The 27,107-nt window shown below is 50.9% G+C and overlaps 1 protein-coding gene across 4 annotated transcripts in view; it reads left to right on the top strand.

Annotated features, from left to right (window-relative positions):
* The window catches only part of COLQ (collagen like tail subunit of asymmetric acetylcholinesterase), a 66,069-nt gene that overhangs the window by 21,944 nt on the left and 17,018 nt on the right, over positions 1-27,107 (top strand). The window contains exons 1-11 of one of the 4 annotated variants that reach the window (XM_025294133.2): positions 2,217-2,360; positions 10,072-10,187; positions 11,213-11,314; positions 15,634-15,678; positions 16,003-16,029; positions 17,766-17,837; positions 19,565-19,627; positions 20,134-20,160; positions 21,067-21,111; positions 21,882-21,917; positions 25,334-25,414. In XM_025294133.2, the coding sequence (XP_025149918.2) occupies positions 2,225-2,360; positions 10,072-10,187; positions 11,213-11,314; positions 15,634-15,678; positions 16,003-16,029; positions 17,766-17,837; positions 19,565-19,627; positions 20,134-20,160; positions 21,067-21,111; positions 21,882-21,917; positions 25,334-25,414 (750 nt within the window). In that variant the 5' untranslated portion in view covers positions 2,217-2,224. Of the gene's footprint in view, positions 1-2,216; positions 2,361-10,071; positions 10,188-11,212; positions 11,315-15,633; positions 15,679-16,002; positions 16,030-17,765; positions 17,838-19,564; positions 19,628-20,133; positions 20,161-21,066; positions 21,112-21,881; positions 21,918-25,333; positions 25,415-27,107 lie in introns of those variants that run through there. The other 3 variants (XM_006061500.3, XM_006061498.4, XM_006061497.4) reach the window with 3 other exon arrangements.

The raw sequence follows: 27,107 nt of genomic DNA, 5'->3' as shown, positions 1-27,107 counted from the left end.
TGTCCTCAGGCTATGCCATTCTTTTAAGGGTGTGCTCTGCCCCCTTCCCTCCTGTTTCACTCCATTTTACACGTGGGAAAACCAACCCCGAGCACAGAAGGGAGTTGTCCAAAGCCACGCCCCACGTTACTGTCACACCGGGGCTGGAGACCAGGACCCTCATCCCAGGATGGCACGCCTGACTGAGGGGCAGTCAGGTAGTGAGCACACCTCCAGGCCATTTGACTCAAGGAAGTTCAACTGTTAGTGCCTGGAGAGACAGAGAGAGTGACACAAAGTGTGAGAGACTGGGAGACAGGGAGGGAGTGGGGCTGAGGCAGGAAAGAGACAGAGAGAGACCCCGGGAAGCCTGAGACATTAGGTCCAGAGCAGAGACGTGGACACCAGAAGGGCTGGACAGGACCTCCGCGACCCTCTGGGCAGTCACCTTTGTTTTGACAATAATGAAACTGTATAGCTGAGTGGTTTCCTTGTATAAAACTTTGGAGAAGTTTGACGTGGAATGGTAAAAAAAAATGCTTCGGGTGCTTAAACTGGCAAAACTTCTGTCTCTGAGGGTGTTTGAAATGAGGTTTGAAAAACTGAAGAGCTGCAGTAACATAACCCAGCTCCAGGAAATCTGGGTAAAGGGGACGTAGATGACCTGTCTGCCACAGGCCGGGGTTCAGGACTGCGTGCCCTCTGTCCAGAATTTCCTGATGTTTCTGCCGACAGAGGGAAATGCCCCAGAGACAAAGAGAGTCCTCTCCTCCCTAGCTCTTCCCATCACGCTACCAGCAGATCTCCAATTTCAAAGCTCAGCTCAAATGCCACCTCTTCCAGGAAGCTTTCCTTGATTTCTCACTTAACCCAGCTGGTATCCATCACCTCCTCCTGTAAATCCCTCTAGATACCCAGCTCCATGTCAGTCACTTTTAATTTTCCACCTCATATTTTCATAGTTATCTGAAAATATCGACGAAAGAGTCCCTATTCCAAAGGAACTCCACAAGCCTTGCTCTTATCCTCACAACAAATGAACTAGGTTCATTTCTCCCTACCCTCTCAACAGAGAAGTAAGCTAAGGCTCTCAGAGAGTGAATAAAAACTTCCTTAAGTTCAGACAGAGGCAAAAGCAGGGCTCCAGCCCAGGCCTGCCTGGCTCCAGGGCCTTGACTCTTTCCACGAAGGCTCACGACATGTACTGAGGGCGGGGACTTTGTCCAGTCGGTGTGTCGGGCAGGCATTTGGCTCTCACCCTCTGTGTGTTCCTGAATGAATGAAACAGTCGATGACTGAATGGACGACACAAGAAGTATCCTTTCTTCTGATGGGTGTAGCTCAGTGGTCGGCAAACTACAGCCTGGGAGCCAAGTCCAGCTTGCCTCCTACTTTTGTAAATAACATTTCACCGCAGCGTGGCCACATGCCCGCTGCCCGTGTTGTCTGTGCTGTTTTCAAGCACGATGGCGGGGGTGCGGTGCAGCAGAGGCTGCCCATGGAGCCTAAACACTTCCTCTCCGGCCCTTTCCAGACAGACTTTGCCAACTCCTGCTGTAGTTCATGGTCTTCACTAGGCTGATTTAAGCAACCGTGCTTACTGCTTCTGTGATCTAGAATATCGTGTGTGCGCGTGTGTGTGTGTGCACATGTTTGTGCACTGGCTGCCTATCAAGTGTCAGGTTTCCACATGTATCTGGTATATATCACTTAATCATTTTACAGGAAAGCTTCATCTAGAAAAAGTTTGCTCTGTCAGCTCTTTCAAAATATATACATATTTTTAAATTAAGATTAGCTCTGTTGCCAGCACTTTGGCACAGATATGGTGAAGCAACAAAGACCAAAGACCTTCCCTGGAGTGGAGGCGGGCAGACTGCCCCACCCCGGCCCCTCATGGTGGGGGTGACAGTGAGGCTGGCCCTGTCTGCCTTGCCAGAATCAAGAGCGGCCTGTTCAACGGCTGACCCTGTGCTTCCTCTCTGCCGCAGGGGCGTCAGTATCCCGGGGTCCCAACTCCACCTCCTCCCCTGGTGCTCCCCAGGATGCTCTTCCTCTCCCAAGCCCCCCACCCACCCACCGCCCAGGGCATCCTCCTGAGAGGCGAGAACCCTGCCTCCCCCTTCCTGTTCCTGGGAGCTCAGGACTGGCCTCCAGACCCCTGGCCTCCGGGGCAGAGGCAGGGATTGGCCAGCTCCCACCCCAGATGCCCAGCAAGGCAGGTGCTGGCAGCGCTGGGGGCGTGATGACTCTCAGCCGGCCTCCAGAGAGTGCCCGCTGCCAGTGTGCCTGGGCCCAGCCCGCGATGACCGGCCCACCCCTCAGCCTTGCTCATCTGCTCACAGTTTCAGGACTGCTCTGTTACTCGGCTTGCTGTTTGGGTGAGTTGTGTGTGTGTGTGATTTGTGTGTGTGTGTGTGTATTGTGTGTTGCTTTGGAAAAACAAAAAAAGACTCTTGGAAAGCCAAGCTGTTCTGGGGAACTTCCAGCAGCCTTTAAATCTCCAAGTCCTCCGCTGGTGTTGGAATTGCCGTGTAAAGGGGTTTGACGTTGGAGTTCGTGAGATCTTGGCTCCCACGCTTGTGTGCCCCTTCAGTGACCCTGGGTGGCAGGCTGGCAGCTGCCCCCTTGGCTCTGAAGCAGCGTGGTGCTCTGTGGTCCGGGACCACCCAGGCATGGGTGGCAGAGAGGTTCTCCAGCCCTCTCCAGGCCGGGTCCTGTGGCTCACCGCCGCCCCACGACTTTAACGTGGTCTTTCAGAGAAGTGCAAACGCCTTCAAGACCTAGGGTCAGAATTTGTGTCTCAAGGTGCATGTGGTGTGAGTGAGGTTGAAGCCAAACTGTGGGGGTGCAGTCTGGTCTGGAATCTGTGCATCAGGGTAAAGCAGGCAGGTGGGCTGAGAACGGGGCTGTCGCTGAGCCTTCCAACTCACGGTCAGAAGCCCTAGGGATGCTGTGAACGTGTGCCTTCTGCTCTCTGCGCCTCGGCTCCTGTGAGTGTTAGGGTTAGCCGCAGAGGGGCGGGAGGAGCAGGCTGAGCGCCAGCAGCTGCAGCTAGCGTGTGGCTGCACCTACAATTTCCCCAACCTGCAAAGGTAGAAAGTTTGGTCACTTCTTTCCCGTGCCGCTTGATGCAAAACAAGGAGGCAGAAACAGAGGAAGCCGTCTCTAGCGCCCTGAGGATGGGCTGGTCTAGTGAGTGAGACCCAGATGGCCCAGATGGTGGTGATGCTGAGGTTCACCATGGATGAAAAAGCACTCTGGAGGGGGTTTGGGCCAAATCCCGTGTGGTGCAGTTGGGGAAACTGAGTCTCGGGTGGCAGTGGGGAGTCGCGCCGGGCCCCATGGCCCCTTGTTCCTGGGTTCACACTGTGATCCAAGTCCCTGAGTTTCCAAGTGTAGGTCTGAGTGAATCACTTTCCAAGACTCAAGGAGGTTTTGTTCAAAGGGCAAAGATGGCATCAACAACAGCAAAGGGAAACACCCCCCCCCACGTTTGCAAAAGCCTGCGTCACACCCAGGATTGTCCCCACCCAGGATGTGGCACAGCTGAGCCACACACAGTGGAACTCCAGTGTCTGCACGTCACGGCGGGCACTCCCGAGATTCCCTGGAGGTTGGCATTTCCTGGGGCTAAGCCTGGTGGAGAACCCAGGTTTCTGCAAGCCCCATGCACACATGCGCACACACACACACACACACACACACACAAGGCTAAACCTTGTGGAGCACCAAGGTTTCTGTAGGCCCCATGCACACACACACATACACACACACACACACACACATACACACACACACCCAGGGCTAAGCCTTGTGGAGCACCAAGGTTTCTGTAGGCTGCACACACACACACACACACACACACACACAATGTTTTCCATTACAACAGAGCCTCTGGGGCTTTCCAGGCTGGACCTGAGCTCAGACATGATTCCATGGAGGCAGCCTGGTCCAAAGAGACCTGCAGGCCACTCAGATGACCCCAAAATAGACGTGTGAAGTCCTGTCTTAGTGACTGGGAGGGCAGGGTTGGGGGGGTAGCGGGAAGCTGTTCCCAAACACGTCCACCTGATGGAAATATTCTGAGCTGGAATGAGCTGGAAATAAACTAGATGGTGCTAAAAACAAACTTCTCCAGGGAGCTGGAGTCGGCGGGGCGGGGGGCGGGGGGAGGGCAGGACGGGGGGCAGGCAGAAATAGATGGTCCTCACCTGCTGAACATGAAGCGGGTCTAGGGGTAGGGCTGGGGGCAGCCCTGCAGAAGCCTTAACAGGAGGAGCAGCGGCCACAGTGTGCTTGCCAGGGGAGCGCCAGAGTCTGGAGGGAGGCCTGGGGTGGGGCTCTGACGGAGCCAGGGTCTTCCACTGGTGGGGGCCACGCAAGGTGCGGGCTGCAGAGGCCCCCAGGGCCTGGACGGTCTGGAAACAGGAGTGATGAGCAGTGCACCTTCCTGAGCCGCCCACAGGTGCCCCTGGCTGGGAGAGGCCCCGCGAACAACAGCTCAGCCCTGGCCATCCACCGAGGCCGGGCAGGGGCAAAGGAGAGGCTGCAGTTGTCCGTCCAGAGCCAGGTCAGACTGGGCTTCCCCAAAGGTGGCCCTCCAGCATCATGTAGCAAAGCCCCACTCCTAGAATAAATCCTTCCTCGCCCCCTCTTTCGAGATGCCCATGGGTACCCTGGTGCGTGTCCTCACTCCTCGAGATGAGGTAGTAGAGCCTGCTGTGTTCAGCAACAGGTGTGACTTGTTGGAGGCATTGACACTTTCTATAATATATCAAGTGGTTGTTCCAGGAGCCTCTGGCCTTCTTAGCTCCTGACCTTTATTTCCACACCCTGTCAGTCCAGATCAGCAAGAAGGACTCTTTAAACCAGAGTTCAAATCCTGTCTCTGTCACTTACTAGTTGTATGACCTTGGGCAATTGCCTCACCTCTTTGCCTCAGCTTATGGATCTGTAAAATGGGATCACAGTAATAATAGTACTTAACTCTCAGGGTTGCTCTGAGGATTGTTGTTCAGTTGCTCTTTGTGACCTCATGAACAGCAGCGTGTCAGGCTTTCCTGTCCTTCACCATCTCCCGGAGTTTGCTCAAACTCACATCTTCATGTCATCCAACCATCTCATCCTCTGTCCTCTTCTCCTCCTGCCTTCAATCTTTCCCAGCATCAGGGTCTTTTCCAATGAGTTGGCTCTTTGCATCAGGTAGCCAAAGTATTGGAGTTTCAGCTTCAGCATCAGTCCTTCCAATGAATATTCAGGGTTGATTTCCTTTAGGATGGACTTGTTGGATCTCCTTGCAGTCCAAGGGACTCTCAAGAGTCTTCACCAGCACCACAGTTCAAAAGTATCTTTCTTTAGTGCTCAGCTGTCTTTGTAGTCCAACTCTCACATCCATACATGATTACTGGAAAAACCAGAGCTTTGACTATACAGACCTTTGCTGGAAAAGTAATCTTTCTGCTTTTAAATATGATCTTTAGGTTTGTCATAGCTTTTCTTCCAAGGAGCAAGCGTTTTTAATTTCATGGCTGCAGTCACCGTAGTGATTTTGGAGCCCAAGAAAATAAAGTCTGTCACTATTTCCATTTTTTACCCATCTATTTGCCATGAAGTGATGGGACTGGATGCCATTATCTTGACTTTTTGAATGTCGAGTCTTAAGCCAGCTTTTTCATTCTCTTTTCACTTTCATCAAGAGACTCTTTATATCCTCTTCACTTTCTGCCATAAGCGTGGTATCATCTGCATATCTGAGGTTATTGATATTTCTCCTATAAATCTTGATTCCAGCTTGTGCTTCATCCAGCCTGGCATTTTGCATGATGTACTATGCATATAAGTTAAATAATCAGGGTGACAATATACAACCTTGACGTACTCCTTTCCCAGTTTTGAACTAGTCCATTGTTCCATGTCTGGTTCTAACTATCGCTTCTTGACCTGCATACAGGTTTCTCAGGAAGTAGGTAAGGTGGTCTGATATTCCTATCTCTTGAAGAATTTTCCACAGTTTATTGTGAGCCACACAGTCAAAGGCTTTGGAATAGTCAATAAAGCAGAAATAGATGCTTTTCTGGAATTCTCTTGCTTTTCCTATGATCCAGTGGATATTGGCAATTTGATCTCTGGTTCCTCTGCCTTTTCTAAATCCATCTTGTACATCTGGAAGTTCCTGGTTCACGTGCTGTTGAAGCCTAGCTTGAAGGATTTTGAGCATTGCCTTGTTAGCCTGTGAAATGAGTACAATTGTGTGGTAGTTTGTGCATTCTTTGTCATTGCCCTTCTTTGGTATCAGAATGAAAACTGGCCATTTCCAGTCCTGTGGCCAGTGCTGAGTTTTCCCAATTTGCTGGCATATGGAGTGTAGCACTTTCACAGCATCATCTTTTAGGATTTGAAACAGCTCAACTGGAATTCCATCACCTCCACTGGCTTTGTTTGTAGTGACGCTTCCTAAGGCCCACTTGACTTCACACTGCAGGATGTCTGGCTCTAGGTGAGTGACCACACCATCGTGGTTATCTGGGTCATTAAGACCTTTCTGTACAGTTTTTCTAATTCTAGACTCCTAATTTATCCCTCCCCCTCTCCTGTTTGGTAACCATAAATTGGTTTTCTCTGTGAGTCTGTTTTGTATTAATAAGTAAGTTCATTTGTTTCATTTTTTAGATTCCACATATAATATTATAAGTAATATTGGGCTTCCCTTGTGGCTAAGCTGGTAAAGAACCTGCCTGCAATGCGGGAGATCTGGGTTTGATCCCTGTGTTGGGAATATCCCTGGAGAAGAGAAAGGCTACCCCATCCAGTATTCTGGCCTGGAGAATGCCATGGACTGTATAGTCCATGGGGTTGCAAAGAGTCTAACACAACCAAGCGATTCTCACTTTCACTTCATCAGTAATATTATATGATATTTGTCTTTCTGTGACTTAATTCACTTAATATGACACTCTCTAGGTCCATTTGTGTTGCTGCAAATGGCGTTATTTCATTCTCTTTTAGGGCTGAGTAATATTCCGTTGTATAAATATACCACATGACCTTTATCTCCACACACAGTCAGTCTAGATCAGCAGAAAGGACTCTGGGACCAGAGTTCAAATTCTGTCTTTATCCACTCCTCAGTCGATGGACATTGAGGTCACTTCCATGTCTTGGCTATCGTAAACGGTGCCACCATGAGCACTGGGGTACATGTATCTCTTTGAATCAGAGTTTTCTCTGGATATATGCCCAAGAGTAGGATTGCCAGGTCACACAGTCGTTCTATTTTTACTTTTTTAAGGAACCTCCGTACTGTTCTCCATGACTGCACTCATTTACCCCACTAACAGGCTAGTAGTCTTCCCTTCTGTCCACACCCACTCCGGCATTTATTGTATACTTTTTTATGGTGGTCATTCCAACCGGTGTGAAGTGATACCTCACTGCAGTTTTGATTTGCATTTCTCTAGCAACTAAATGGCAGCCCACTCCAGTGTTCTTGCCTGGAGAATCCCAGGGACGGGGGAGCCTGGTGGGCTGCCGTCTATGGGGTCGCACAGAGTCAGACACGACTGAAGCGACTTAGCAGCAGCAGCAACTAGTGATGTTCAGCATCTTTTCATGTGCCTATTGGCCATTTGGGTGTCTTCTTTGGAGAAATGTCTGTTTAGGTCTTCCATCCATTGTTTGATTGGCTTGTTTGTTTTTTGTTATCGAGTTGTATGAGCTGTTTGTATATTTTGGAGATTAATCCCTTGTTGGTTGCATCATTTGCAAATATTTTCTCCCATTCTGTAGGTTGTCTTTGTTCTGTTTATGGTTTCCTTTGCTATGCCAAAGCTTATTAGTTTGGTTAAATCTCATTTGTTTATTTTTGCTCTTATTTCTATTGCCTTGGGAGACTGACCAAAGAAAACATTGGTACAATTTATATCAGAGAGTGTTTCATGGGTCCTTGTTAGAAATTTTCATTTTCAGTGGTCACAACAGCTGAGCTGAGAGGTTTCCTGCAGGCGGACAGCATCATATGTGTGTCCCATGTCCCACATGACTGTGAAATGTCAAATGGGAGATGCATACCTTTTATAATTATCTCATCCTAGGAGCTAATGCTCTTTCACATCAATATTTGTTGAACTGCTATAGTATGAAACTGAGTTTTCTCAGATAACTGCTGAGTAGAGACTGTGCTTTATTTGGTTGGGATTTACGCATGATTTTTCCTCATTTGAGAAATGGGCTTCAAGTGGGCACCTCACTTGAAGCATTTGCGTTGCAGATACCGCACCTTATGTTAGTAGACTTTGTGTTCAGTATGGTTTCACACGCAGGCAGGAGCATCTAAATACGTCATCAAGTTTTCTGACATGCTAGTGCTCAACAAAATATGCATATCAAAACATGCATTTTATATCATAAATCACTTTTCTGAAAGCTCTCTTTTATATTACATTCAGAGCGTTACATTGATTTTTAAATGGCATAGGTATGTTGTCTTATTTTTGAATTTTATTTTAGGATAACAAAGAGGTCTTTAAAGATACTTCTTACCAATGGGGCCTTGTGTCTGAGGGGGCTGAGGGCCACTGGTCCAGACAGCGGGCTGCTCCTCCACGAGGAGCACGGGTGGAACCAAGAGGTTCAAGGGTGTAGGTGTGTGCAGAGTGATTCCCAGGGTGCTGGAGCTGATACAGGCAGCCCACACTGCGTGCTTTCTGGGAAGCACCCGCTGCCTGCCTGAGGTCGGCTCAGGCCTCGGATCACAGGATGGAAAGAAAAGACAAGCACTGTCCCCGGGAGACAAGTCTGAAAACTGGTTTCAGGGCAGAGAGGGGTGTGAAAGGCAACCCACCCATGTTCTGTGAGGTCAGAGATTCGGAGAAGGGGTGGACGAGGAGGTACCATCATGAGACCAGGACTGGGCACTGGAAAATCAACAGCTCTGGGCAATGTTCGAGTAGTGCGTGTGTTTGGATGAACATGCGTCCACTTTTCCATTGGTGAACACATAGGCATGAGAGTTGCCAAGCCATCGGACGTGGCTGCATTTGGCTTTAGGAGACGATGCAGAGAGTTTTCCAATTGAGGCCATTTTCTCTCCCACCAGCCAATGAGTGAGCATTCTGCTTGTCCCACGCCCTTACCAACAAATGTTACGTTCTGGCCTTCTCAGTTTAGCTGGTCTGGCGGGCATGTAGCCGTGTCGACCCAGTGTTCAGAGGCAGCAGGATGGACAAGAAGGTTGTGGTCGTGTCCCACAGGGGGACTCTGTTCAGCAGCGTGACAACGGCAAGCAGCGATCAGGATGCCTGTCACAGACGCAATGTCGAGCCAAAGAAGGACACAAGAGTTGACGTTCATTCGAAGCTCAAATGCAGCCTCAAGGACTCCCCCAGGCTGGGAGCCAGGGCAGTGGGCAGGGAGCAGGGTAGAGACTGGGCAGGAGCTGAAGGGACTCCTGGAGGCTGGGGAGTTTGGGATCTCTACCCGGGTGCTGCAGGAATCCCTGGGGATCTGTGTCCTTTCTGCCAGGACCACCTCAGCACTGAATGTGTGCTAACGCTGAACGCCTGACCGTGAATCTGCAAGGATCCAAGGCCCCCTCCTCATCTCACTCCTGTGTCTGAAGACATTAACCTGTAGCTCTCCTGTGAGCTCGGGTGACCCGAATGTCTGTGTAAAGTCTGGAGTCAAACGGATGCTTGACATCTTGGCCCGGGGTCACTGCCTCCCCCACGAAATGGTTCCTTGCAGGCATGTGTCAAGGGTGTGAGCAGAGCCTGCCTTCTCCCCAGCTGAGAGAAGGGGCCCCTGGCGGGTCTGTTTGAACCGTCTGTTCTCTGTCCCGTCTACAAAGTGACCGTCAGCATCTGGAGAAGGAGCCTGGCCTCCCGGTGGTCCCAGCGGCCACAGTGCCCACTCGCTTACCCTGCTAAGCGGGGAGGGCCCAGGCAGGGATAGGCAGGGGTGGTGCTCCCACCCAGCAGGCTGCAAGTGAGAGCGGCCGTCCGGGGTGGCACACGACCCCCTCTCCCCGGGCACAGTGGGCACCCAGAGGCCCTGACGCAGCCCCCACACTAACGAGCAGGGGTTTCCTCCCAGCAGCCCTGCCCGGCCTGGATCAGAAGAGGCGCGGCGGTCCCCGAGCATGCTGCCTGCTGACGCCCCCACCGCCCCCGCTGTTCCCGCCACCCTTCTTTCGAGGGGGCCGGGGCCCGGTGAGTACCGCTGACTGTCCAGTCCGGGCCACCCCTCCGCCCAGCCACGCCCCCTCCACCGGGCGAGGGCTCCTCCCAGGGCTGTCCTCAGGGACTGGCTCTCTGCACCCCCCAATAGACCTCAAGCAGGAGGGAGGGAGACGCTTCCTCACCGGGAGCTGGGCTGGGCAGTTCAGCTGGCCAGCAGGCAGACAGTGGGTGAGGGTCCTGTCTGCTCAGAGACACTGAGGTGAACTGATAACTTTCTGGGCTCCTGTCAGACGTGGAGTTTCCCCCTCTTATTTGTCTTCTAAGTGCTTGTGAAATTTCCTTCTTATCCACCGTTATCCACAAGGTGACACAAGAAACAGTCCTGAGAGGGGGAACGGAACTGGAAAAGGGAGGGGAAGGTAGGGAAAGAGCGGGATGGGGGAAGCTGAGGGGAAGGCATTCCAGGGGCTCTAGATGCTCGAATCTTTCCAGAGCCTCTTAGACCCATACTGTCCAATACAATAGCCTCTGGCCCTATGTGGCCCGTTCCAACTGAGATGTGCAGAGTATAAAACACACACTGAATGCCTTTATAATGATGCAAAATATCTCAGTATTTTTTTTTACATTGAAATAATATTGGGGATATACTAGGTAAGATAAAACCCTCATCAAAATTAATTTCACTTATTCCCTTTTACCCTTTTTATGTGGTTACCAGGACATTTAAGACGACACATTAGTGTCACATTAGGGACTCATTTTACTTCTATTGGATGGTGCTGTCCTGGATGCTGGGTAAAGGCCCCCGAGCGAGTTCCTAACTCCGTCCAGAGTGGTTCCTTTTCCTCTGTAACCCATTGAAGCCAGGCTGGTCTCAGAGCAGATGAGAGGAAGGAGACTGGGAGTCAGAGATCGTCTTCGTGAGACGCCCATTGGGGAGTCAGGGTATGGCCGGCCTCGGGGCTGGGCTGTGGAACAGGTCTGTGTCTGGGGGCTGACCCTTCTTCTGCGTCCCTGGTCACACCTAAAACCTGTGTCACCTTGTCTTGAAGCTTCTCTCCCCAGACATGAAGAATCTTGTCCTGGAACTGGAGACGGCGCAGTCCCCGTGTGCGCAGGGATCGCTCAGCTCATCTGGGCCTCCGGGCCCCCAGGTCAGTTCCCCGCCAGGCCCTTCCCCTGAGGTCCGGGCCCCCAGGCCAGTGTACCCCGGGCCCTTCCCCTGAGGTCCTCTCTCAGGGCAGGAACCCTCCCCTGCCCACCACCCCCGGGGAAGAGTTGCCCCTCTTCGGGTGCCCTGGGGTTGTTTTCCTGTCCTGGAGGAGCCACATGGTTCTTCTTTGGCCGATTTTGCTTCCCAGCCTCAGTGTGCCCATCTGCAGAATGGGGATATAACTTCCCCTGCAGGACCAGATGTGGGAGGTGACCAGGCGAGCTACTGCCTGGATGGGGATGGTTATTCTTATAGTTGTCATCAGAAAAACGCTCAGGAGAAGTGCAACTGTTAACCCCACCCAGAGGGGCCTGCATGCAGGGCAGAAAACTGGGGCAACAGGGAACGTGGTGCTCTGAACTCACTTTAGCCCTAGACACGGGCCCCAGCCAGCCCGCCCCTCCCCACCAGAGCTCAGGTCAGAGTGAGGAACAGGCCATCGCTGGTGGAAGGGTTTTTTCTATACAGACAAAGGGTCCCCTCCAGAGACTGTCTCACAGACACCTGAGCCCTCTGGCCGGCCTGACGGAGTGGGTCCGTCGAGGAGGACGTGGGGTCTGGGCTTGCATGGGGACGGGAGAGAGGAAGTCTGTCACCTCTCCTGTGGCTTCCCATCACAGGAAGACCAAGACACACTCCTCACCCTGGGAGCAAAGCCCCACGTGGGGACCCGTATCTCCTGCAAATTGTCTCCCACGACGCCCCGGCCCGCTCAGTGCAGCTGCTGTGTGTGTCCTGGGTCCTCATCCACCCAAAGTCTTTGGCAGCCTTCGGGCCTTGCCTGTGGCTCCGGCTGTTTGCAACGCCCTTCCCTCTGACTGCCCCGTGGCCCGCTCCTCTGTCCCTCAGAACCCAGGCGCCCACCCCCCCGAGACATGCCCCTCCGCCCTCCGTCGCAGTAGCCGCCCCATCGCTCTCCACCCAGGGGCCAGGTTTCCTTCTCTGCTTAGTTTTCTCATGTCATCACAGTTTTATTCTTGTTCCTGGACTCTTGGGTCTCCCTGCCTCCATAAAATACAAGCTCTGTGACTGAGGTTGGCAAGCTATGGCCAGGAATGCAGTCTGGCATGTTTTGTAATTAAAGTTTATCATTCTCTGGCGACTCCTTTCGCTGAAGGGCAGATTGAGGAGTTGTGACAGAATTGCTGTATCAGAGGCAAAGCCAAAGTATTTCCTGTCTGGCTCCTTGCAGACCAGCTCTTGCGAACAGGGGCATTGTCCACCTTGCTTTGTGCCCACCTGCCGGGGTCCTGCCCCCATGGATTCAGGGAATTCAAAGGGGAGATGGCTTCGGTGATCAGGATATGATAGAATTAAAGATATAAACAGTGGTTAAATAGGGATAGCTCAGCAAAGAAATTCAGTGAAGAAAAGAGGCTGAATAACTTGGTTTACATGGAAAACCAATAAAATTCCAAGACAAGGAATTTGTGCCACCTATGTAGGCCGCAGGTGTCCTCCCGTTCTCCCAAAGGAGAGGAGATACTAAGGCCTCCCCGGTCAGATCTTAGAAGCCCAGGCAAAATTAGTAGGCTTGATGAGCCTCCACGCTCCAGATGGGAATTCGGCCAGAAGGTGAGAGAAAGGACTACATGGGGAGACCAAGCTTCGGTGAATAAGGCCCACACTTTATTTTCCAAAGTAGTTTTTATACCTTAAGTTGTGCATAGAGGATAGTGGGGGAAGGGGTAGAGTCAGCAGTAAGCCAGGCTTTCTTCCTGCAAACTTATCATATGCAAAAGTTTAGGTGATTTACATCATCTTCTGGCCAGGAGGCCTGTTAACATTTTATGATCCTTTTTTCAGAAAACTTATTTTTCTCTAAAGGTGATTATTCTAAAGTCAGGCGCCACCCTCCGAAAGCATTAGATAAAGTTGCATTCCTATAGAGCAAAGGTGTGGTGGGCTATAACAAGAAAAGAATTAACTCAAGGGTCCAAGGTTACAAACATTAAAGCTACTACTTACATTCCTATACACCAATTATATTAATCAGTACACTCCCAGGGACACAGTAGGTAAGGGATATGGAAACTTAGCAGCAAACATTGGTCCAATAAATGAAAACCCTTCACCAATATAATTTTTAATCAATCCACTATACTATACTAATAATCTTCTAACTGCTCAAAGGAATCTGTATTTAGAAAGTTTAGAACATCTCATGCCTCTCACGGTTGGGAGGCTCTGAACAATCACATGTGGCCGGAAGAACCTGTTCAGGCAGGCTAGAGAACTTCCAAAGGAGTTTGTGAACTAAAACACTCTTGTCACACCCAGGAACTTTATTAACTGGAGCTTTATTAACTGTAAGTTAACTCTTTTTCAGAGAGAGAGATGGTGGTGGGGGACAGCCCCTCGTAAAGTCAGAGGTGTAGGTGAGAGCACAAAGCAGTAAAGTAGGCAGACTCTGGTTTTGGGGGTAGATGCTCGAGAATTTCCAGGGGGACTCCTGAGGCTCAATCCCGCCTTTGCGTATGCTGAGCCTCCTTCCTCACGACCTTTGCCATGGGCGGAGTTCCTCACACTGGCTCCCGGCACCCACCCACACCAGTACCTGGGGTGTAGTCCTGGCCCGTGTTCCTGGGGAATTTTAAAACGTCCCCAAGAGCTTGTAATGTGCAGAGAGGCTTGGAATCCCTTGGCTGGGAAGTAGAGCTTCCCCGTAAATGTTTATTAAACGCACTGAAGGAAGCAGGACTTGGGACCCACAGTTGGCCAGAACTGCCACAGAGGCTCTGGGAAGCCTGCAGAGATGCACGGTGGGTGCCCAAGGCTCAGCTCCCAGGGGGATTTCCATCTTCTCAGCTCCCGCGGTCTGCACCTGCAGAGAACCCACGGGACGGGAAGGGGGTCCCGGCTGCCCTGAGGCTGCGGTCTCCAGCCCCACAGGAGCCTCTCTGACCTGGTGGAAGCCCACATGGGTCCCTGGGAGGCTGTGTGGCTGGCTCCGGGGATCCCACAGCCACCTCTGCGCTCCAGGAACACAGGGCAACCCTGTACCCACACAGAGGGGGAGCCTCAGACCCACAACTGCTAGCACCTGGGAACTTGCTGGAAGCACAGAATCTCAGCCTCCCCTCCCCCACCCCACCCCCTCTCATCAGAACATGCATCTTAACAAGACTCCCCAGAGGGAATCACCTTCTCGTCAAAGTTTGGGAAGCCCTGAGCTAGGGACAGCATCATGGCCTGATAAATAGTTCTAGCCCATGTGAAGAAAACAGAAAAATTACTGAGGCTTGGAAAAGAAGAAAGAATGGAACTGAAACTTCCCCTCCCCACCCAAACAGAAGGAGAATAAACCAAAAGTGGTGGTTCCCCAACTTTTCTGCCCATTAGAATCCCCTAGGATGCCTGTGTCCCTGGGGAATTTTAAAAGGTCCCCCAGGGGTTTCAGATGTGCAGAGAGGATCGGAATCCCTTGGCTGGAGTGGGTCGTTTGAACAAACTTCACAGAAATCCTATTTCAGACATGCTTCACATAAGGCGTGCTCTCCTTCAGATCTTGGGGATGAAGAAGTGGCCTAGGGGTTTTGGTGGATTTCCTCTCTGCTGTCCTGGGGAGCTTGGCAGACAGCTGGCCTGAGGGTTTCGTAGGCACGTGCACCAAGGGCAGCTGCATCCTGCCGAGTGTGTGCCAAGCTTCAGTGCAACAGGCGTGGGGCTCCCCGAGCTGGACTCAGCCCCTCTCCCTGGGCGGGCAGTGGGACAAAAATGCACTCTTCACCTGCCCACACTCTTAGCATCTTAAAACAGAAGGCTTTTGCTCTTCCTGGTACCCAGAGATCCGCCATGGGAATTTCTGTGTTAGCTACTCCTGAGGGCAAAGCCTGACTTCTGTCTGATCAGAGCCGCAGGGAAACTTGGTAAGGGCAGCAGAAAAGAGGTGAGAGGTGGAAAAGCATCTTGTGTTCAGCAAATAGCCCTTCTTAAGTCTCTTGAGTTGCCTTCGCCAAGCACTCAGGATGTTTGGGCCATCCGAGAATTCCAGAGAGAAAAGGAAAGTCACAGAAAGAAGGTATGTGAGCACTGCAGTAACAGTGATGCTGAAAACAGCCCAGAGAAAGCAAGAAGAGGGGTCCCAGGGAGACGGATGGGCCTGGCCTGGATGGGGTGCAGGATCCTTCCTGCCGTGCGAGGACCCCTGAGTCTGCAGCGAGAACCGCCTACTGAGGGGCCAGGGCACCCAGGGCCCCCCGCACCCATCCTGCCTCTGGCTGATGCGGGCTTTGTTCTTTTCTTATCTTGAACATGTAGGGCCCGCCTGGGCTTCCTGGCAAGACTGGACCAAAGGGAGAGAAGGTATGAAGCACCTCTGTCCTCACCCCCACCTCCCCTGGGTAATGCCGGCCTGGTTTCTGGGGACGCCACTGAGGATTTTCTGGTTGAGATTTTGAAGCATGCACTAATCCTGCCTTAGAGGGTGACGATGGGCTCCGTGGTGACTGCGGGCGTGGGACCCCATCTGTTGGTCTCAGCGGGGCCCGGTGACATGGTGGGGATGCTGTGAGCCTCCAGGGCACCTAGCCGCATGGGCATGCCGGCTCATCAGACCTTGCCAAGCCCTCAGGTTCCAGAACTTTTCCTCCAAAGCAGTCTCTGCTTACCTGTCTTCTCCATCCACAGGGGGAGCTTGGTCGACCAGGAAGGAAGGTACAGTCCACGTTACCCTGTCAGAATTACACGTGCAGCTGTGCTGGGCATGTGAGAGTGTGTGCCCTTGGGGGTGGGGACCGGCTGCACACCCCCGCAGCCCCGATCCCCAGGAGTTATCCTGATGAGGATGGAAGCAACCACCTCCCTCTTCCCACTTCTCAGTCAGGGTCTGCAGCCTGCTCCTGGTGGCATTCGGACTTCAGAAGCTGCCAAGCCTGGCCAGGTTTCCCCCCAGCCTCATCCTGCCGTCCATCAGAGAAACCCTCCAAAGCCCCAGCCAGCAGCACCAAATGACTCTCACTGTCGATTTGATTAAACTGGAATTAAGTGTCAGACAAGAACGAATGGCTTTGCCTCAGGGCCCAGCTGAAATAAACGGGAGTTACCTAAGGTCACAGGGACTCTGAATAAACCAAACACATGTTATCAAGACTCTCATTGGCATCAGGAAGGAGTCAACCAACCATTACCCACTGCGGTCAGTGGATGCAGGCACTGAAATTGTCGGTCTTGGGGATACAGAAGAAGGTTCAAGACCAAGAAAAGATGTCCATGATTCTAAATATAAATTACTATTTCCCCAGTTATTTTATTCAAATACTTTTACTATCAATAAGAGCTTCAAACAGACCTTTGTATGACAAAGTCCCAGCCCTTTAGGACACAGATGACCACTCCAGCCAAGGCCTAGTGGTTGCCTGAAGCACCAGGCTGGGAGGATTCTGGCCTCCTCTCTGTGTTCAGAACAAGGCCTGTGATTGCTTAGTGATGTCTGCCATGGGTGAAGCAGGCAGGAGCAGGAGCTAGTGTGCCCGCCAGCACCGTGATCTCCAGGTCAGGGATGAGCCTTCCATATCCCCAGCTAGGCTGACTGAAATTAGCCAGTGGGTGCAGAGGTCAATGCAGACCCTACCTCACTGCCCCCACACTGTCTTGCAGGGCTCACTCTTCCACAGCTCCTTGGCCTCCGTTGGGTTTGCTGGACACAGAGATAGAGGTGGTCCATGCCATGTGCAAGTGAATTAATGAATAAATCAGCTCTCTCCAGAGGAGCCTAGGGGAGGGGAGACCCAGCTCAGGCAGGGGAGAAAACCCAGTGGGGGCAGGAGGGTGGTACCAGGTGACATCCAGCTTCAGCCTGAGCCACAGAGGAGCTCTGGAGTGGGAATGGCAACAGAGAATTTGTCCTGCTTCATCTTGATGTAAGGGGGCTGGGCTGTTGGCTTCAGGAAGGGGAGGTACATCAATTGGTGGGCAGCCCCCAGCAAACCCACATGTGAAGGAGTGAGTTGTTATGGCAAGGAAGGCATCCTCTGGGAGGTGGGCACGCTGAGCAGGAGAAAGACTTCAAGGGAAAAGGCCCAGCCTCTGTTGCTGCTCCCCTAAACCTCATCCTCCCCTTCTACGTTGCCTCCTTGGAGAGAATATATTGGAATGCAGGGGACGTGTGGGTGGGTGATAATGGTCAAAGGACCGAGACGTTTAGAGCCCCTTCCCACCACCTTCCATTTCTTAAATAGAACAATCTCATGTGTTGATGTCATGTGATACCAAGGGCTTTAGCTCCCATCTGAGAGGCCCAGCTTTCCGGGCTATGAGTCTTTGGAGGTGGGGATGAGCATCCTGGGGCCATGCTTGGGCCCATACTCCCTACCGGGCCACAGGGACAAACCTGTTTTCAGAGGGAGGGGAACAAGCCCAATAGTCCTAACTTTTGTTCTCTGTCTTTGAAGGGCAGACCCGGCCCCCCAGGAGTTCCTGGCATGCCTGGGCCTGTCGGCTGGCCTGGCCCTGAAGGCCCCAGGGTAAGTGTGGTGGTGCTCAGGGCATCAGAACTCGCGGGGAGGAGGTGGCGGCTCCCTTGTCTCCTGGCACAGTTGGCGAAACTCAACCTCCTCAAGACAGGAAGAAAGGAGAGAGCCCAAGGACTGCCCAGGGGGCCGCAAACACTTCTTCCCTTGCCTGGACCACAAGACGGCGGTCAGTCCCACAGCTGCTCCTGTGGGAGGAGAAACAAGGGCCTGCTGCCTCCTTCCCAAGCCCTGTCCTGCTCTGTCCTGAGAGTTAGTTCACAATTCTTTGGCTCCTGGAGATGACCCCAAAGGAGCTCATGTCTAGAAGGCTGTTGGCCCGTCATACTAATTGGGCAGGGGGTGGAGGGTGAGGGCAAGGGAGTCGGGGGCTAGAACCACAGAAACCCTGCATTCCCAGGCGGATTGCTAAATGCTGGGGAAATCCCCTTCCTCAAACAGGTGAGGAGAAGCTGACATACCCACACGCATGTCTTTTTACACACTTTGGTTGTAGACTATTGCATGCAGAGGCCATGACTTAGAACTGAGCTGCAGAAGTCAGGGGTGGGTAGGGGAATGTCACTCTCTGCTCTGATGCATTGGCTGCATTTATTATGAGACTAGAAAATTGTTCCCAATCGTCTTAGGAAAAGTTCCAAGGGTATTTTCTTAAAAATCCACTGTATATAATGCTGAACCATCCAATATGGCAGCCATCAGGCACATGTGACTATTGAGCCCTTGAAATGTGCCAAGTGCAACTGAGGAGCTGAAATTTTAATTAATGTAAGTTTGATTTTAAGAATCTTTACTCAATTCAGTTATTTGAAAACATTTAAGTATTTTTGAGCAGCTTGAGTTGAAATCTGCTTTTTGAACTATAAATTTTATGAAATCTAATACAGATCAAGAATTTTAGGTGAAAATTTAGCACCTGAATTGAGCTGCGATTTAAATGTTAAATACACAACAGATTTCAAATATTTATTGTGAAAAATCAAATGTAAAACTCTCATGGATAGTTTTTATGTAGATGACATGTTTAAAATAATTGGATTCTTAAACAGTGATTAATAATTAGAATAATTAGAGTAAATTTAATGTTTAAATTTAAAGTTAATCTCATCCGTTTCTTTTAAGGTGACTTCTAAAAATTTTTAAATTAAGTATGTGGTTAGCAAGGCAGGTACTAAAAGTTCCAACTGTAAACCATTCTGAAGGGTAACAGATCCCATCCATGAGTCCTAGTCCCCCGCTTCCACTCAGAGGTTAATGGTCACTCTGCTTGGCCGCAAACCTAGGGTAAGAGTATGTGGAAACATGTGAAAGGCCCTCCCTATGCAAACAGCAGAGCAGATGTAGCTTTTTGGAGCACATTAACCTTGTCCTTTGAGTACCCAAGTGCCTGCATGCTCTCTTACCCACCCTTTCCCAACCCTCTCTGGGAGAAGATCAAATGTCAGTTCATTTATAACACATGAGTGAGCATTTGGTTTGGAGAGCTGCTCTACCTTGGACAATTTCTTTCTACGTTTCATGACAAATACCAGAATGAAGCCTGGAGTCTGTAGTCTTGGATCCCTGGGAGTAAACAAGGGAGCGTTTGGGGTCCTCAGATTCCCAGGCCAGCCTCGATGTCCCCAGCTCCATCCTGATCTTGCCCATGCCTCTCCTGGTTCAGTTTCTCTAGGAAATGTCACTGGAGGTCTTTTTTTCCCCCCTTCTTGTGATTCCCACAGGGTGAAAAAGGTGACGTGGGTCTGATGGGCTTGCCAGGGTCAAGAGGACCAATGGGCTCCAAGGTCAGTGTGTTGGTCCAGATAGATGGTTCCAGGTCTTCTGATTAAGGCTCTGGAGCAGCTGGTGTCTATAAAGGGGGGACTGGGTGACTGCTGTCATGGGCTGGGGATTATCACAGATGTTGGCGAGCCCGGTGTCAGGCTGTGCTTATCTTTACTAGCCCTCGGGGAGGTATGCCCTGGGACACGGGGCAGAGGGAGGCCATTCCTGCTGTTCTCTTGGACAATGAGGGTCAAGCCTCTGGGCAACAAAGCAGATGGAAGCCTTTTGTATGGGCCTTTGGGGGTGGGGGTTAAGGAAAGCAGTGCTCTTTTTAGGCCTGGTGTACACACAACTCTCAGGGACATCTTTATACTCACTGCTGCAACCCTCCCCTGACCCCCTCCCTAGAACGTTCAGCCCAGTGTGGAGACATCCCACCACCCCATCCAGGGGTTCCTTCCACTCTTATACCAGACCCGGAGGTCCTACAGGGCTGACTGTCAATGTGCCTTTTGCTTTCTTTTAGGGCTACCCTGGATCCAGAGGGGAAAAGGTTCGTGCTTGTCTCTCATGGCTCCCCGGAGCCGAGTCTGGGGTCAGTGATGCGCAGAGCATGGGCCCAGGCGTCTCTTTAGTCAGTGGCTGCAGCTGCCACCTCTCGATGTTACCCTGTCCTTCGTCAGTGGCCTGTGAGACAGAAGTGAGGGCCCCCGAGCCAGGACGGGCGGGTTAGGGAGGCTCTCCCAGTGGAAGTGGAAGCCCCTCACGTGGAGCAGGTAAGGGCTGGAGGTTGTGCCAGCTGCTGCGTGAACACACCTGGCAGGCGGGGCTGGGCGAAGATGGTAGATGTGTGACTTAGGCCACGCTTCTACCACACAGCCTCGTTGTCTGTCAGAAATGGAGTAAAAAATCCAGCCACACCCTGAGGACAAATTTCCTAGAATATAGGAGAAAGTCTAGGTCCCAGAATTTTCTGTGGAGTGTCCTTTATTGATGTAAGTGGTTTGCTGCTGCTGCTGCTGCTAAGTCGCTTCAGTCGTGTCCAACTCTGTGCAACCCCATAGACAGCAGCCCACCAGGCTCCCCCATCCCTGGGATTCTCTAGGCAAGAACACTGGAGTGGGTTGCCATTTCCTTCTCCAATGCACGAAAGTGAAAAGTCAAAGTGAAGTCGTTCAGTCGTGTCCGACTCTTAGCGACCCCATGGACTGCAGCCCACCAGGCTCCTCCGTCCATGGGATTTTCCAGGCAAGAGTACTGGAGGGGGTGCCATTGCCTTCTCCTGTAAGCGGTTTGGGGGGGTCCAAATAGGAGGTATCTCATAAAGAAAGCCTTCCCTGGGCATACCGAGTCTTCTAAGGGAAGTGAGGGTGCTGACCTATGGCGTTTTCAGTTAGAAATGCTCCAGTTTTTCTCCTAGGAGTCAACTCATTGACTCTCTCCTATGGTTTCCTCTTAGGGATCCAGAGGTGAAAGGGGTGACTTGGGTCCCAAAGGAGAAAAGGTAATGGGCATTTCATAGAAATGATAAACTACCACAGAAGTGACATCCCCTACCAACCCCCATCCTGTGGGCTGACTGACTAACTGACTGGCTGCTGACTGACTGAATGACTGACTGGCTAGCTGACTGGCGGCTGACTGACTGAATGACTGACTGGCTGAATGACTGAATGACTGACTGCCTGGCTGCTTACTGACTGAATGATTGACTGACTGGCTGACTGCCTGGCTGTTGACTGACTGGATGGCTGACTGGCAGCTGACTGACTGCATGACTGACTGCCTGCCTGGCTGCTGGCTGACTGCCTGGCTGCTGACTGACTGAATGATTGACTGGCTGGCTGACTGGCGGCTGACTGACTGACTGACTGACTGAATGACTGACTGCCTGCCTGGCTGCTGGCTGACTGCCTGGCTGCTGACTGACTGAATGATTGACTGGCTGACTGACTTGACTGGCTGACTGGCTGAGTGAATGAATGGCAGACTGGCTGAAAGAATGAAGGAATGGCAGACTGGATGACTGGCTAGCTGACTGGCTGAATGAATGAATTCCTGTCTGATTGATTGAATGGCTGGCTGACTGGCTGGCTGACTGAATGACTGATTGCCTGGATGACTGACTAGCTGGATGACTGACTTGCTGGATGACTAACTGATTGGCTGGCTGACTGCTGGGGCCTTATCTTGAAAATGGCTGACCAAGTTCTTCCTCAGCCTTTTCAAGAATTATTTCAGAAGCAGTCATTATGTTTGTTTTTCTCTTCACAGGGTTTCCCAGGATTTCCTGGAATGTTGGGGCAGAAAGTAAGTACTCAGAAGTAGTAAAAATAGCCTTCAGTTACAAGTTAGATCCTCCAAGCACAGCAAAAAGAGGTCTGCCTTTCATCCATCAGGCCCGATAAGTGGGTTTCTTTGTGGAAGGTTCATGTTTGAAAGGGGAGTAAGTTGCCAAACGTATTGGTGAGACCTCCCTCCGACTCAGAGGAGGAAGGGACACCCCACCTGAGAAGAGACATGGCTTCTCTGTGTCTCCTGTCTGTCAGGGGGCTATCAGACGGTTCAAAAGCAGAAAGCTTTGGGCCCCGGGACTCAGACTGGAGCTGCAGCGGCCAGCGGCCCTGATGAGGGTTCAAGGCCACTTCTGAGGCACCCAGCTCCGCACTCCTTCAGAAGGGTACACGCACTGCCAGAGGAACGCAGAGTTGTTTTAGCAGGAGACAGCAAAAATGTTTTTTATTTGACAGTTAAATGTAATATTTATTTAAGTACTTAGTAGGATTTCATGGATATCTTGTTAGGATGAGGCTTAATAAAAAGGAGTTTATTTGGTTGACTTAAAAAGTATTCACTGAATAACAGAGTGGTGTCAGATATACTAAAAACTGTGAAAGTGGCAACTGACTGACAGATTTTTTTTAACTTATATTTAAGGTTAGGGTCTGGGGAAAAGAACTCAGGGGTGAAAGTGAGGAGAGTGTCAGACAGTAGAGAAAGGGTGCTTAAACGACCACCTAGGACAACCTCCATTGCAATGGTGGGTCCTCGTGTTGTTAAGGCATTCACATTGGACACTTATTTTTGTCTAAGCCTCAGGGCATGATATTCTTCCAACAGGCAAGTGGGATGCTTTCTTAGAATTCTAAATTGTCTCCAAGTTCACCTTAAAATTTTATTCTCCATGCTTGAAAGAACAAGTTATATCTTTCTCCCATTGGTAGATTATATTTAAATAATTTTAGTCACCTGAAATTATTATCATTTATCACTGCCCAAAGCTGTCAAAATCTCTGTTTCTGCTACCTACATAGAGTGTTGGGTTGAAAAGAGATGAATTATACAAGCAAATGAAAGGGAATGTTACAGAGAAAAACAATTTTATTTTGAAATACTTAGTCTAGGTTTTCATTCTGTGTATCAGAGAGCAGTACACTCCTGTACAATTAAATATGACAGCTTCTCTGCTCTGTTCCATTTGCTAGACTTTCCATAGAGAGTTCTCCCTCCCTCCCGTGCAGCCTGTTTAAGACAGAGGTAATGTGATGACCATAATTAGGTCTTCAGAGAGAAATTAGATCAAGATATTACTGGCTGCTTCCAACTGGTGAGGAGAAGGACCACACTTCCCTCAGACGATCTTTTCCAAAAAATTATGCTGTTTATGCTACTGTTTTCTCCCAGACAAGCAAGGCATCTCTCAGCCTCCTCTAAACAGCCAAGGAAAATTGTGCAAACATCTCCACAGCTGCAGAGAATCCACCCTATCCAAGCAGGCTGAAGAGCATGACGGATGGGAAAGAAACCGTAGGTTTAAGGACAGTTCTCGGTGAGGCAGGATGTTGGTAGCTTGACAAATTCATTACACTGGCTGAACCGGCAGGTAATTTCAGAGCTCTATGCTTGATCCTCACTGTGAATTGGTGTTCCCTGGAATTTTCCATTGTGTTGTACCTCCTCTGGCGTCCCTGGGAGAAGTTGTCTGGGTGTTTATCATCTTCTAAGTGGTTAGGGCGGAGAAGGCAATGGCACCCCACTCCAGTACTCTTGCCTGGAAAATCCCATGGACAGAGGAGTCTGGTAGGCTGCAGTCCATGGGGTCGCAAAGAGTCGGACGCGACTGAGCGACTTCACTTTGACTTTTCACTTTCATGCATTGGAGAAGGAAATTGCAACCCACTCCAGTGTTCTTGCCTAGAGAATCCCAGGGATGGGGCAGACTGGTGGGCTGCCGTCTATGGGGTCGCACAGAGTCGGACATGACTGAAGCGACTTAGCAGGAGCACCAGCAAGTGCTTAGGGAAGCTCTTCACAGGCACTGGCTGCTGCCTAGCAGAAATTTTCATGGATGCTGGTGTGAGACTTAGTTTGTGTGGTGCCTTCTGGGGTGTTCAGGGGTTCCTGGGGGTAAGAAGGCTGCCCTCTGGGTTCATGAGCCAAAGAAGCCACAGGTGGGCCTGGAATCCTGGAAGAACACAGGGAAGGAGAGGATGGCCTGAGGTGCAGAGACCAGTTTTACAAAAGGCTGACCTTAAACTCTCGAATTCTGCAGTTGGTGCATTTGCTTTTTAATTGGGAATATGGCTTATGTTCAGAAGGGAACAGCTACCCACTCCACTATTCTTGCCTGGAGAACCATAGACAGAGGAGCCAGGTGGGCTACAGTCCATGGGGTCACATAGAGTTGGGCATGACTGACGCGACTTAGCACACACGCATGGCTTATGTTGCTCTCCATGCCATTTATAATAATTGTATTAAGAATTTGAACACATGTCTGGAACATCTGTCCCACAAAGTGTTTCTCTCTGAATCAAATGGAAGTAAGGTGGAATGGCAACCAGTTTTTTGCTGAAGAATAGGAATGTATATTGGAAAAGGCAGTGGCTCAGTTCAGTTCAGTCTCTCAGTCGTGTCCGACTCTGCAACCTCATGGACTGCAGCACACCAGGCCTCCCTGTCCATCACAGACTACCAGAGTTTACCCAAACCCGTGTCCATTGAGTTGGTGATGCCATCCAACCATCTCATCCTCTGTCATCCCCTTCTCCTCTCACCTTCAATCTTTCCCAGCATCAGGGTCTTTTTCAATGAGTCAGTTCTTAGCATCAGGTGGCCAAAGTATTGGAGTGGGAGTTAGGGTTAGGGTTAGGGGCTACCCATTCCAGTATTCTTGCCTGGAGAATCCCATGTAGAGAGGAGCCTGGTGGGCCATAGTCCATGTGGTCACAAAGAGTCGGACTCGACTGAGTGACTAAGCACGCACAGCACAGGGACACAGCTAACATGGCAGAAGCTTCCCAAAGATGACAGCCATCAAAACTGTGTCCGATTATTCAAAAACCCCAGAGATTTGAATTTATGCTAAAAACGCAACATAAAATTTCAACTAAGAAAGAGAGCATTTCCCCCATGGTGTCCCAGGCACAGACACAGGGGACTCAAACGCAGGTACCTCCCACCCTGGCCGCTCGGGCTGGGGACTTGGGAACCAAACCGTGTGCTGCCCAGCCTCCGCGTCTCTCAGATGATAACCCCACTCGGGGTAACCTGCTCCTTCCCCTCCTCTTCCCTCTCACACGACCCTATAGCTCCCCCAACTTCCTGAAGCAGCCTGCCTAGAATAGAGTGACAGAGGAGATGGCCCGTGCAGGGGGCAGATAGACCTGGAGCTCTGCCAGAGCCTCAAGCCCCACCCCTCTCTTGCTTCTCTTTCTTCTTTCCAGGGAGAAATGGGGCCGAAGGGTGAGCCTGGGCTCGCTGGCCACCGGGGGCCCACAGGCAGACCAGGGAAACGAGGCAAGCAGGTATGGATCCCAGGGCTAACCGGATCTGGGGTGGGGGGTGGGGGGCAGAATGGGTCAGGGACCTTCTGGGCACACAGTCTGGTCTCCAGCATCCTCTGGGCTGGGGGGCAGAGCACCTGGGGTTCCTAGGTGAGCTGAGTTTGAGGGGGATGTGTAGAATGCTCAAAATTAGCTGTGTCCAATGCTGAAGCTAAGAGTGGGTCTTCAGTTCACAAGAACAGGTCTGTCTCCACCAAGACCACTGACCCCACAAAAATCTGCTTTTTGACTCAGTGTCCCAGACACAGATGGACTTCTGGACCAGCCCAGATATTTCCGGGCTGTTTAAGGGTCTTCTAGGTCTCAACAGCAGGGCATTTTCTCTTCCCTCAGGACCTCCATTTGTAAATGACCCTCTTTATTGGCACTATTCAGGGCTTAGGGAAAGTTTTCCTTCCCCTGGTCAGCAGGCTCTTGGGTCAAAACCATGTGATGGTGAGCCGTCCCCAGGGCCTCAGAGAACCTCACCCCTTTGAATGAGACAGGTGTCCCTTACTCTTTCAGTTCCACTCTGTTGGCTTTTTGTCTCCTTTCCCACTATACATGTAATATATGAGCATCGTGGAAAATGGAAAGTTCAGAAAACTAGGAAGGAGATCATCTAAGCACCTAACGTCCAGGCATAACCCTGTTACCATGTTAGTAGTCTTCCTTCCTGTGGAATCTCTAGCCATTTGTTCCTTTTATAACCAATATACATTTCTATTTATCCTAACTTTTAGTTAAAAATCACAACATATGCATTTTCACTTGTTACTTCATTCATTAAGTATTTTAAAACTTTTCTTTTAAAATCTCTGCATCAGATTTTAGTAAATGAGGGACCAGAAGACTGCTCGGACAAGAGAAGCCTAACCGGATTATAGATAATGCTTAGGAGTGAACACGTGTGGGCACGTTCCCATTCTTTCCTTAGGCCAGATCCACAGTTCTCAGACTCTAGCTTACCTCGGAACCGCCTGGGGGCTGATTCAATACGGATGCCCTCCCCCGGGTGCAGTGGTGGTGTTCCACGTGTGTCCTCCTCCTCCCCACCAAGCCCTTACCTCCCAAAGACTCTGATACACAGCTGAGGCTTCAGAGTGGATTGTTGCTTCTAAAGCTCCACATGAGTCTCACGTGCGCCAGAACTCAGAGCCACAGTAACGCTAAGAAGCCAGATCTGGTCTTTTCAAAGGGACCTAGGAATGACAGACTCCGACCTGATGAATCAGCTTCCACGATGACTTTTACTTGTTTTGGTTGAGCTGGGTCTTTGTTGCTGTGTGCAGGCTCTCTCCAGCTGTGGTGAGCCAGGGACACTGTCTGTTAAGGTGTGTGCGGGCTTCTCATGGCAGTGGTTTCTCCTGTTGCAGAGCTTTAGACGCGCAGGCTTCAGTGGTTTCGGTGCATGGGCTCAGAAGCTGTGGCACATGGGCTTGCTTGTCTGGCGGCATAGGGGATCTTCCTGGACCAGACATCAAACTTGTGCCCCCTGAGTACCACTGAGCCACCAGGGAATCCCAGCCATGGTGACTCCTGAAGTCACAAGGCTCCAGTTCAATTTCTAAAGCTTTACCATGGGTAGCATGGCTGTGGCTTTGCCACGAGGCCACAGATAACAGTTTCCTAAGAACTAGGCTCAGAAAAAGAAAGACAAGGGAAAAATCCTTTT

Source organism: Bubalus bubalis, chromosome 1, assembly GCF_019923935.1.
Source record: "Bubalus bubalis isolate 160015118507 breed Murrah chromosome 1, NDDB_SH_1, whole genome shotgun sequence".
NCBI lineage: Eukaryota > Metazoa > Chordata > Mammalia > Artiodactyla > Bovidae > Bubalus > Bubalus bubalis.
This window is presented reverse-complemented; position numbering and strand designations above follow the sequence as displayed.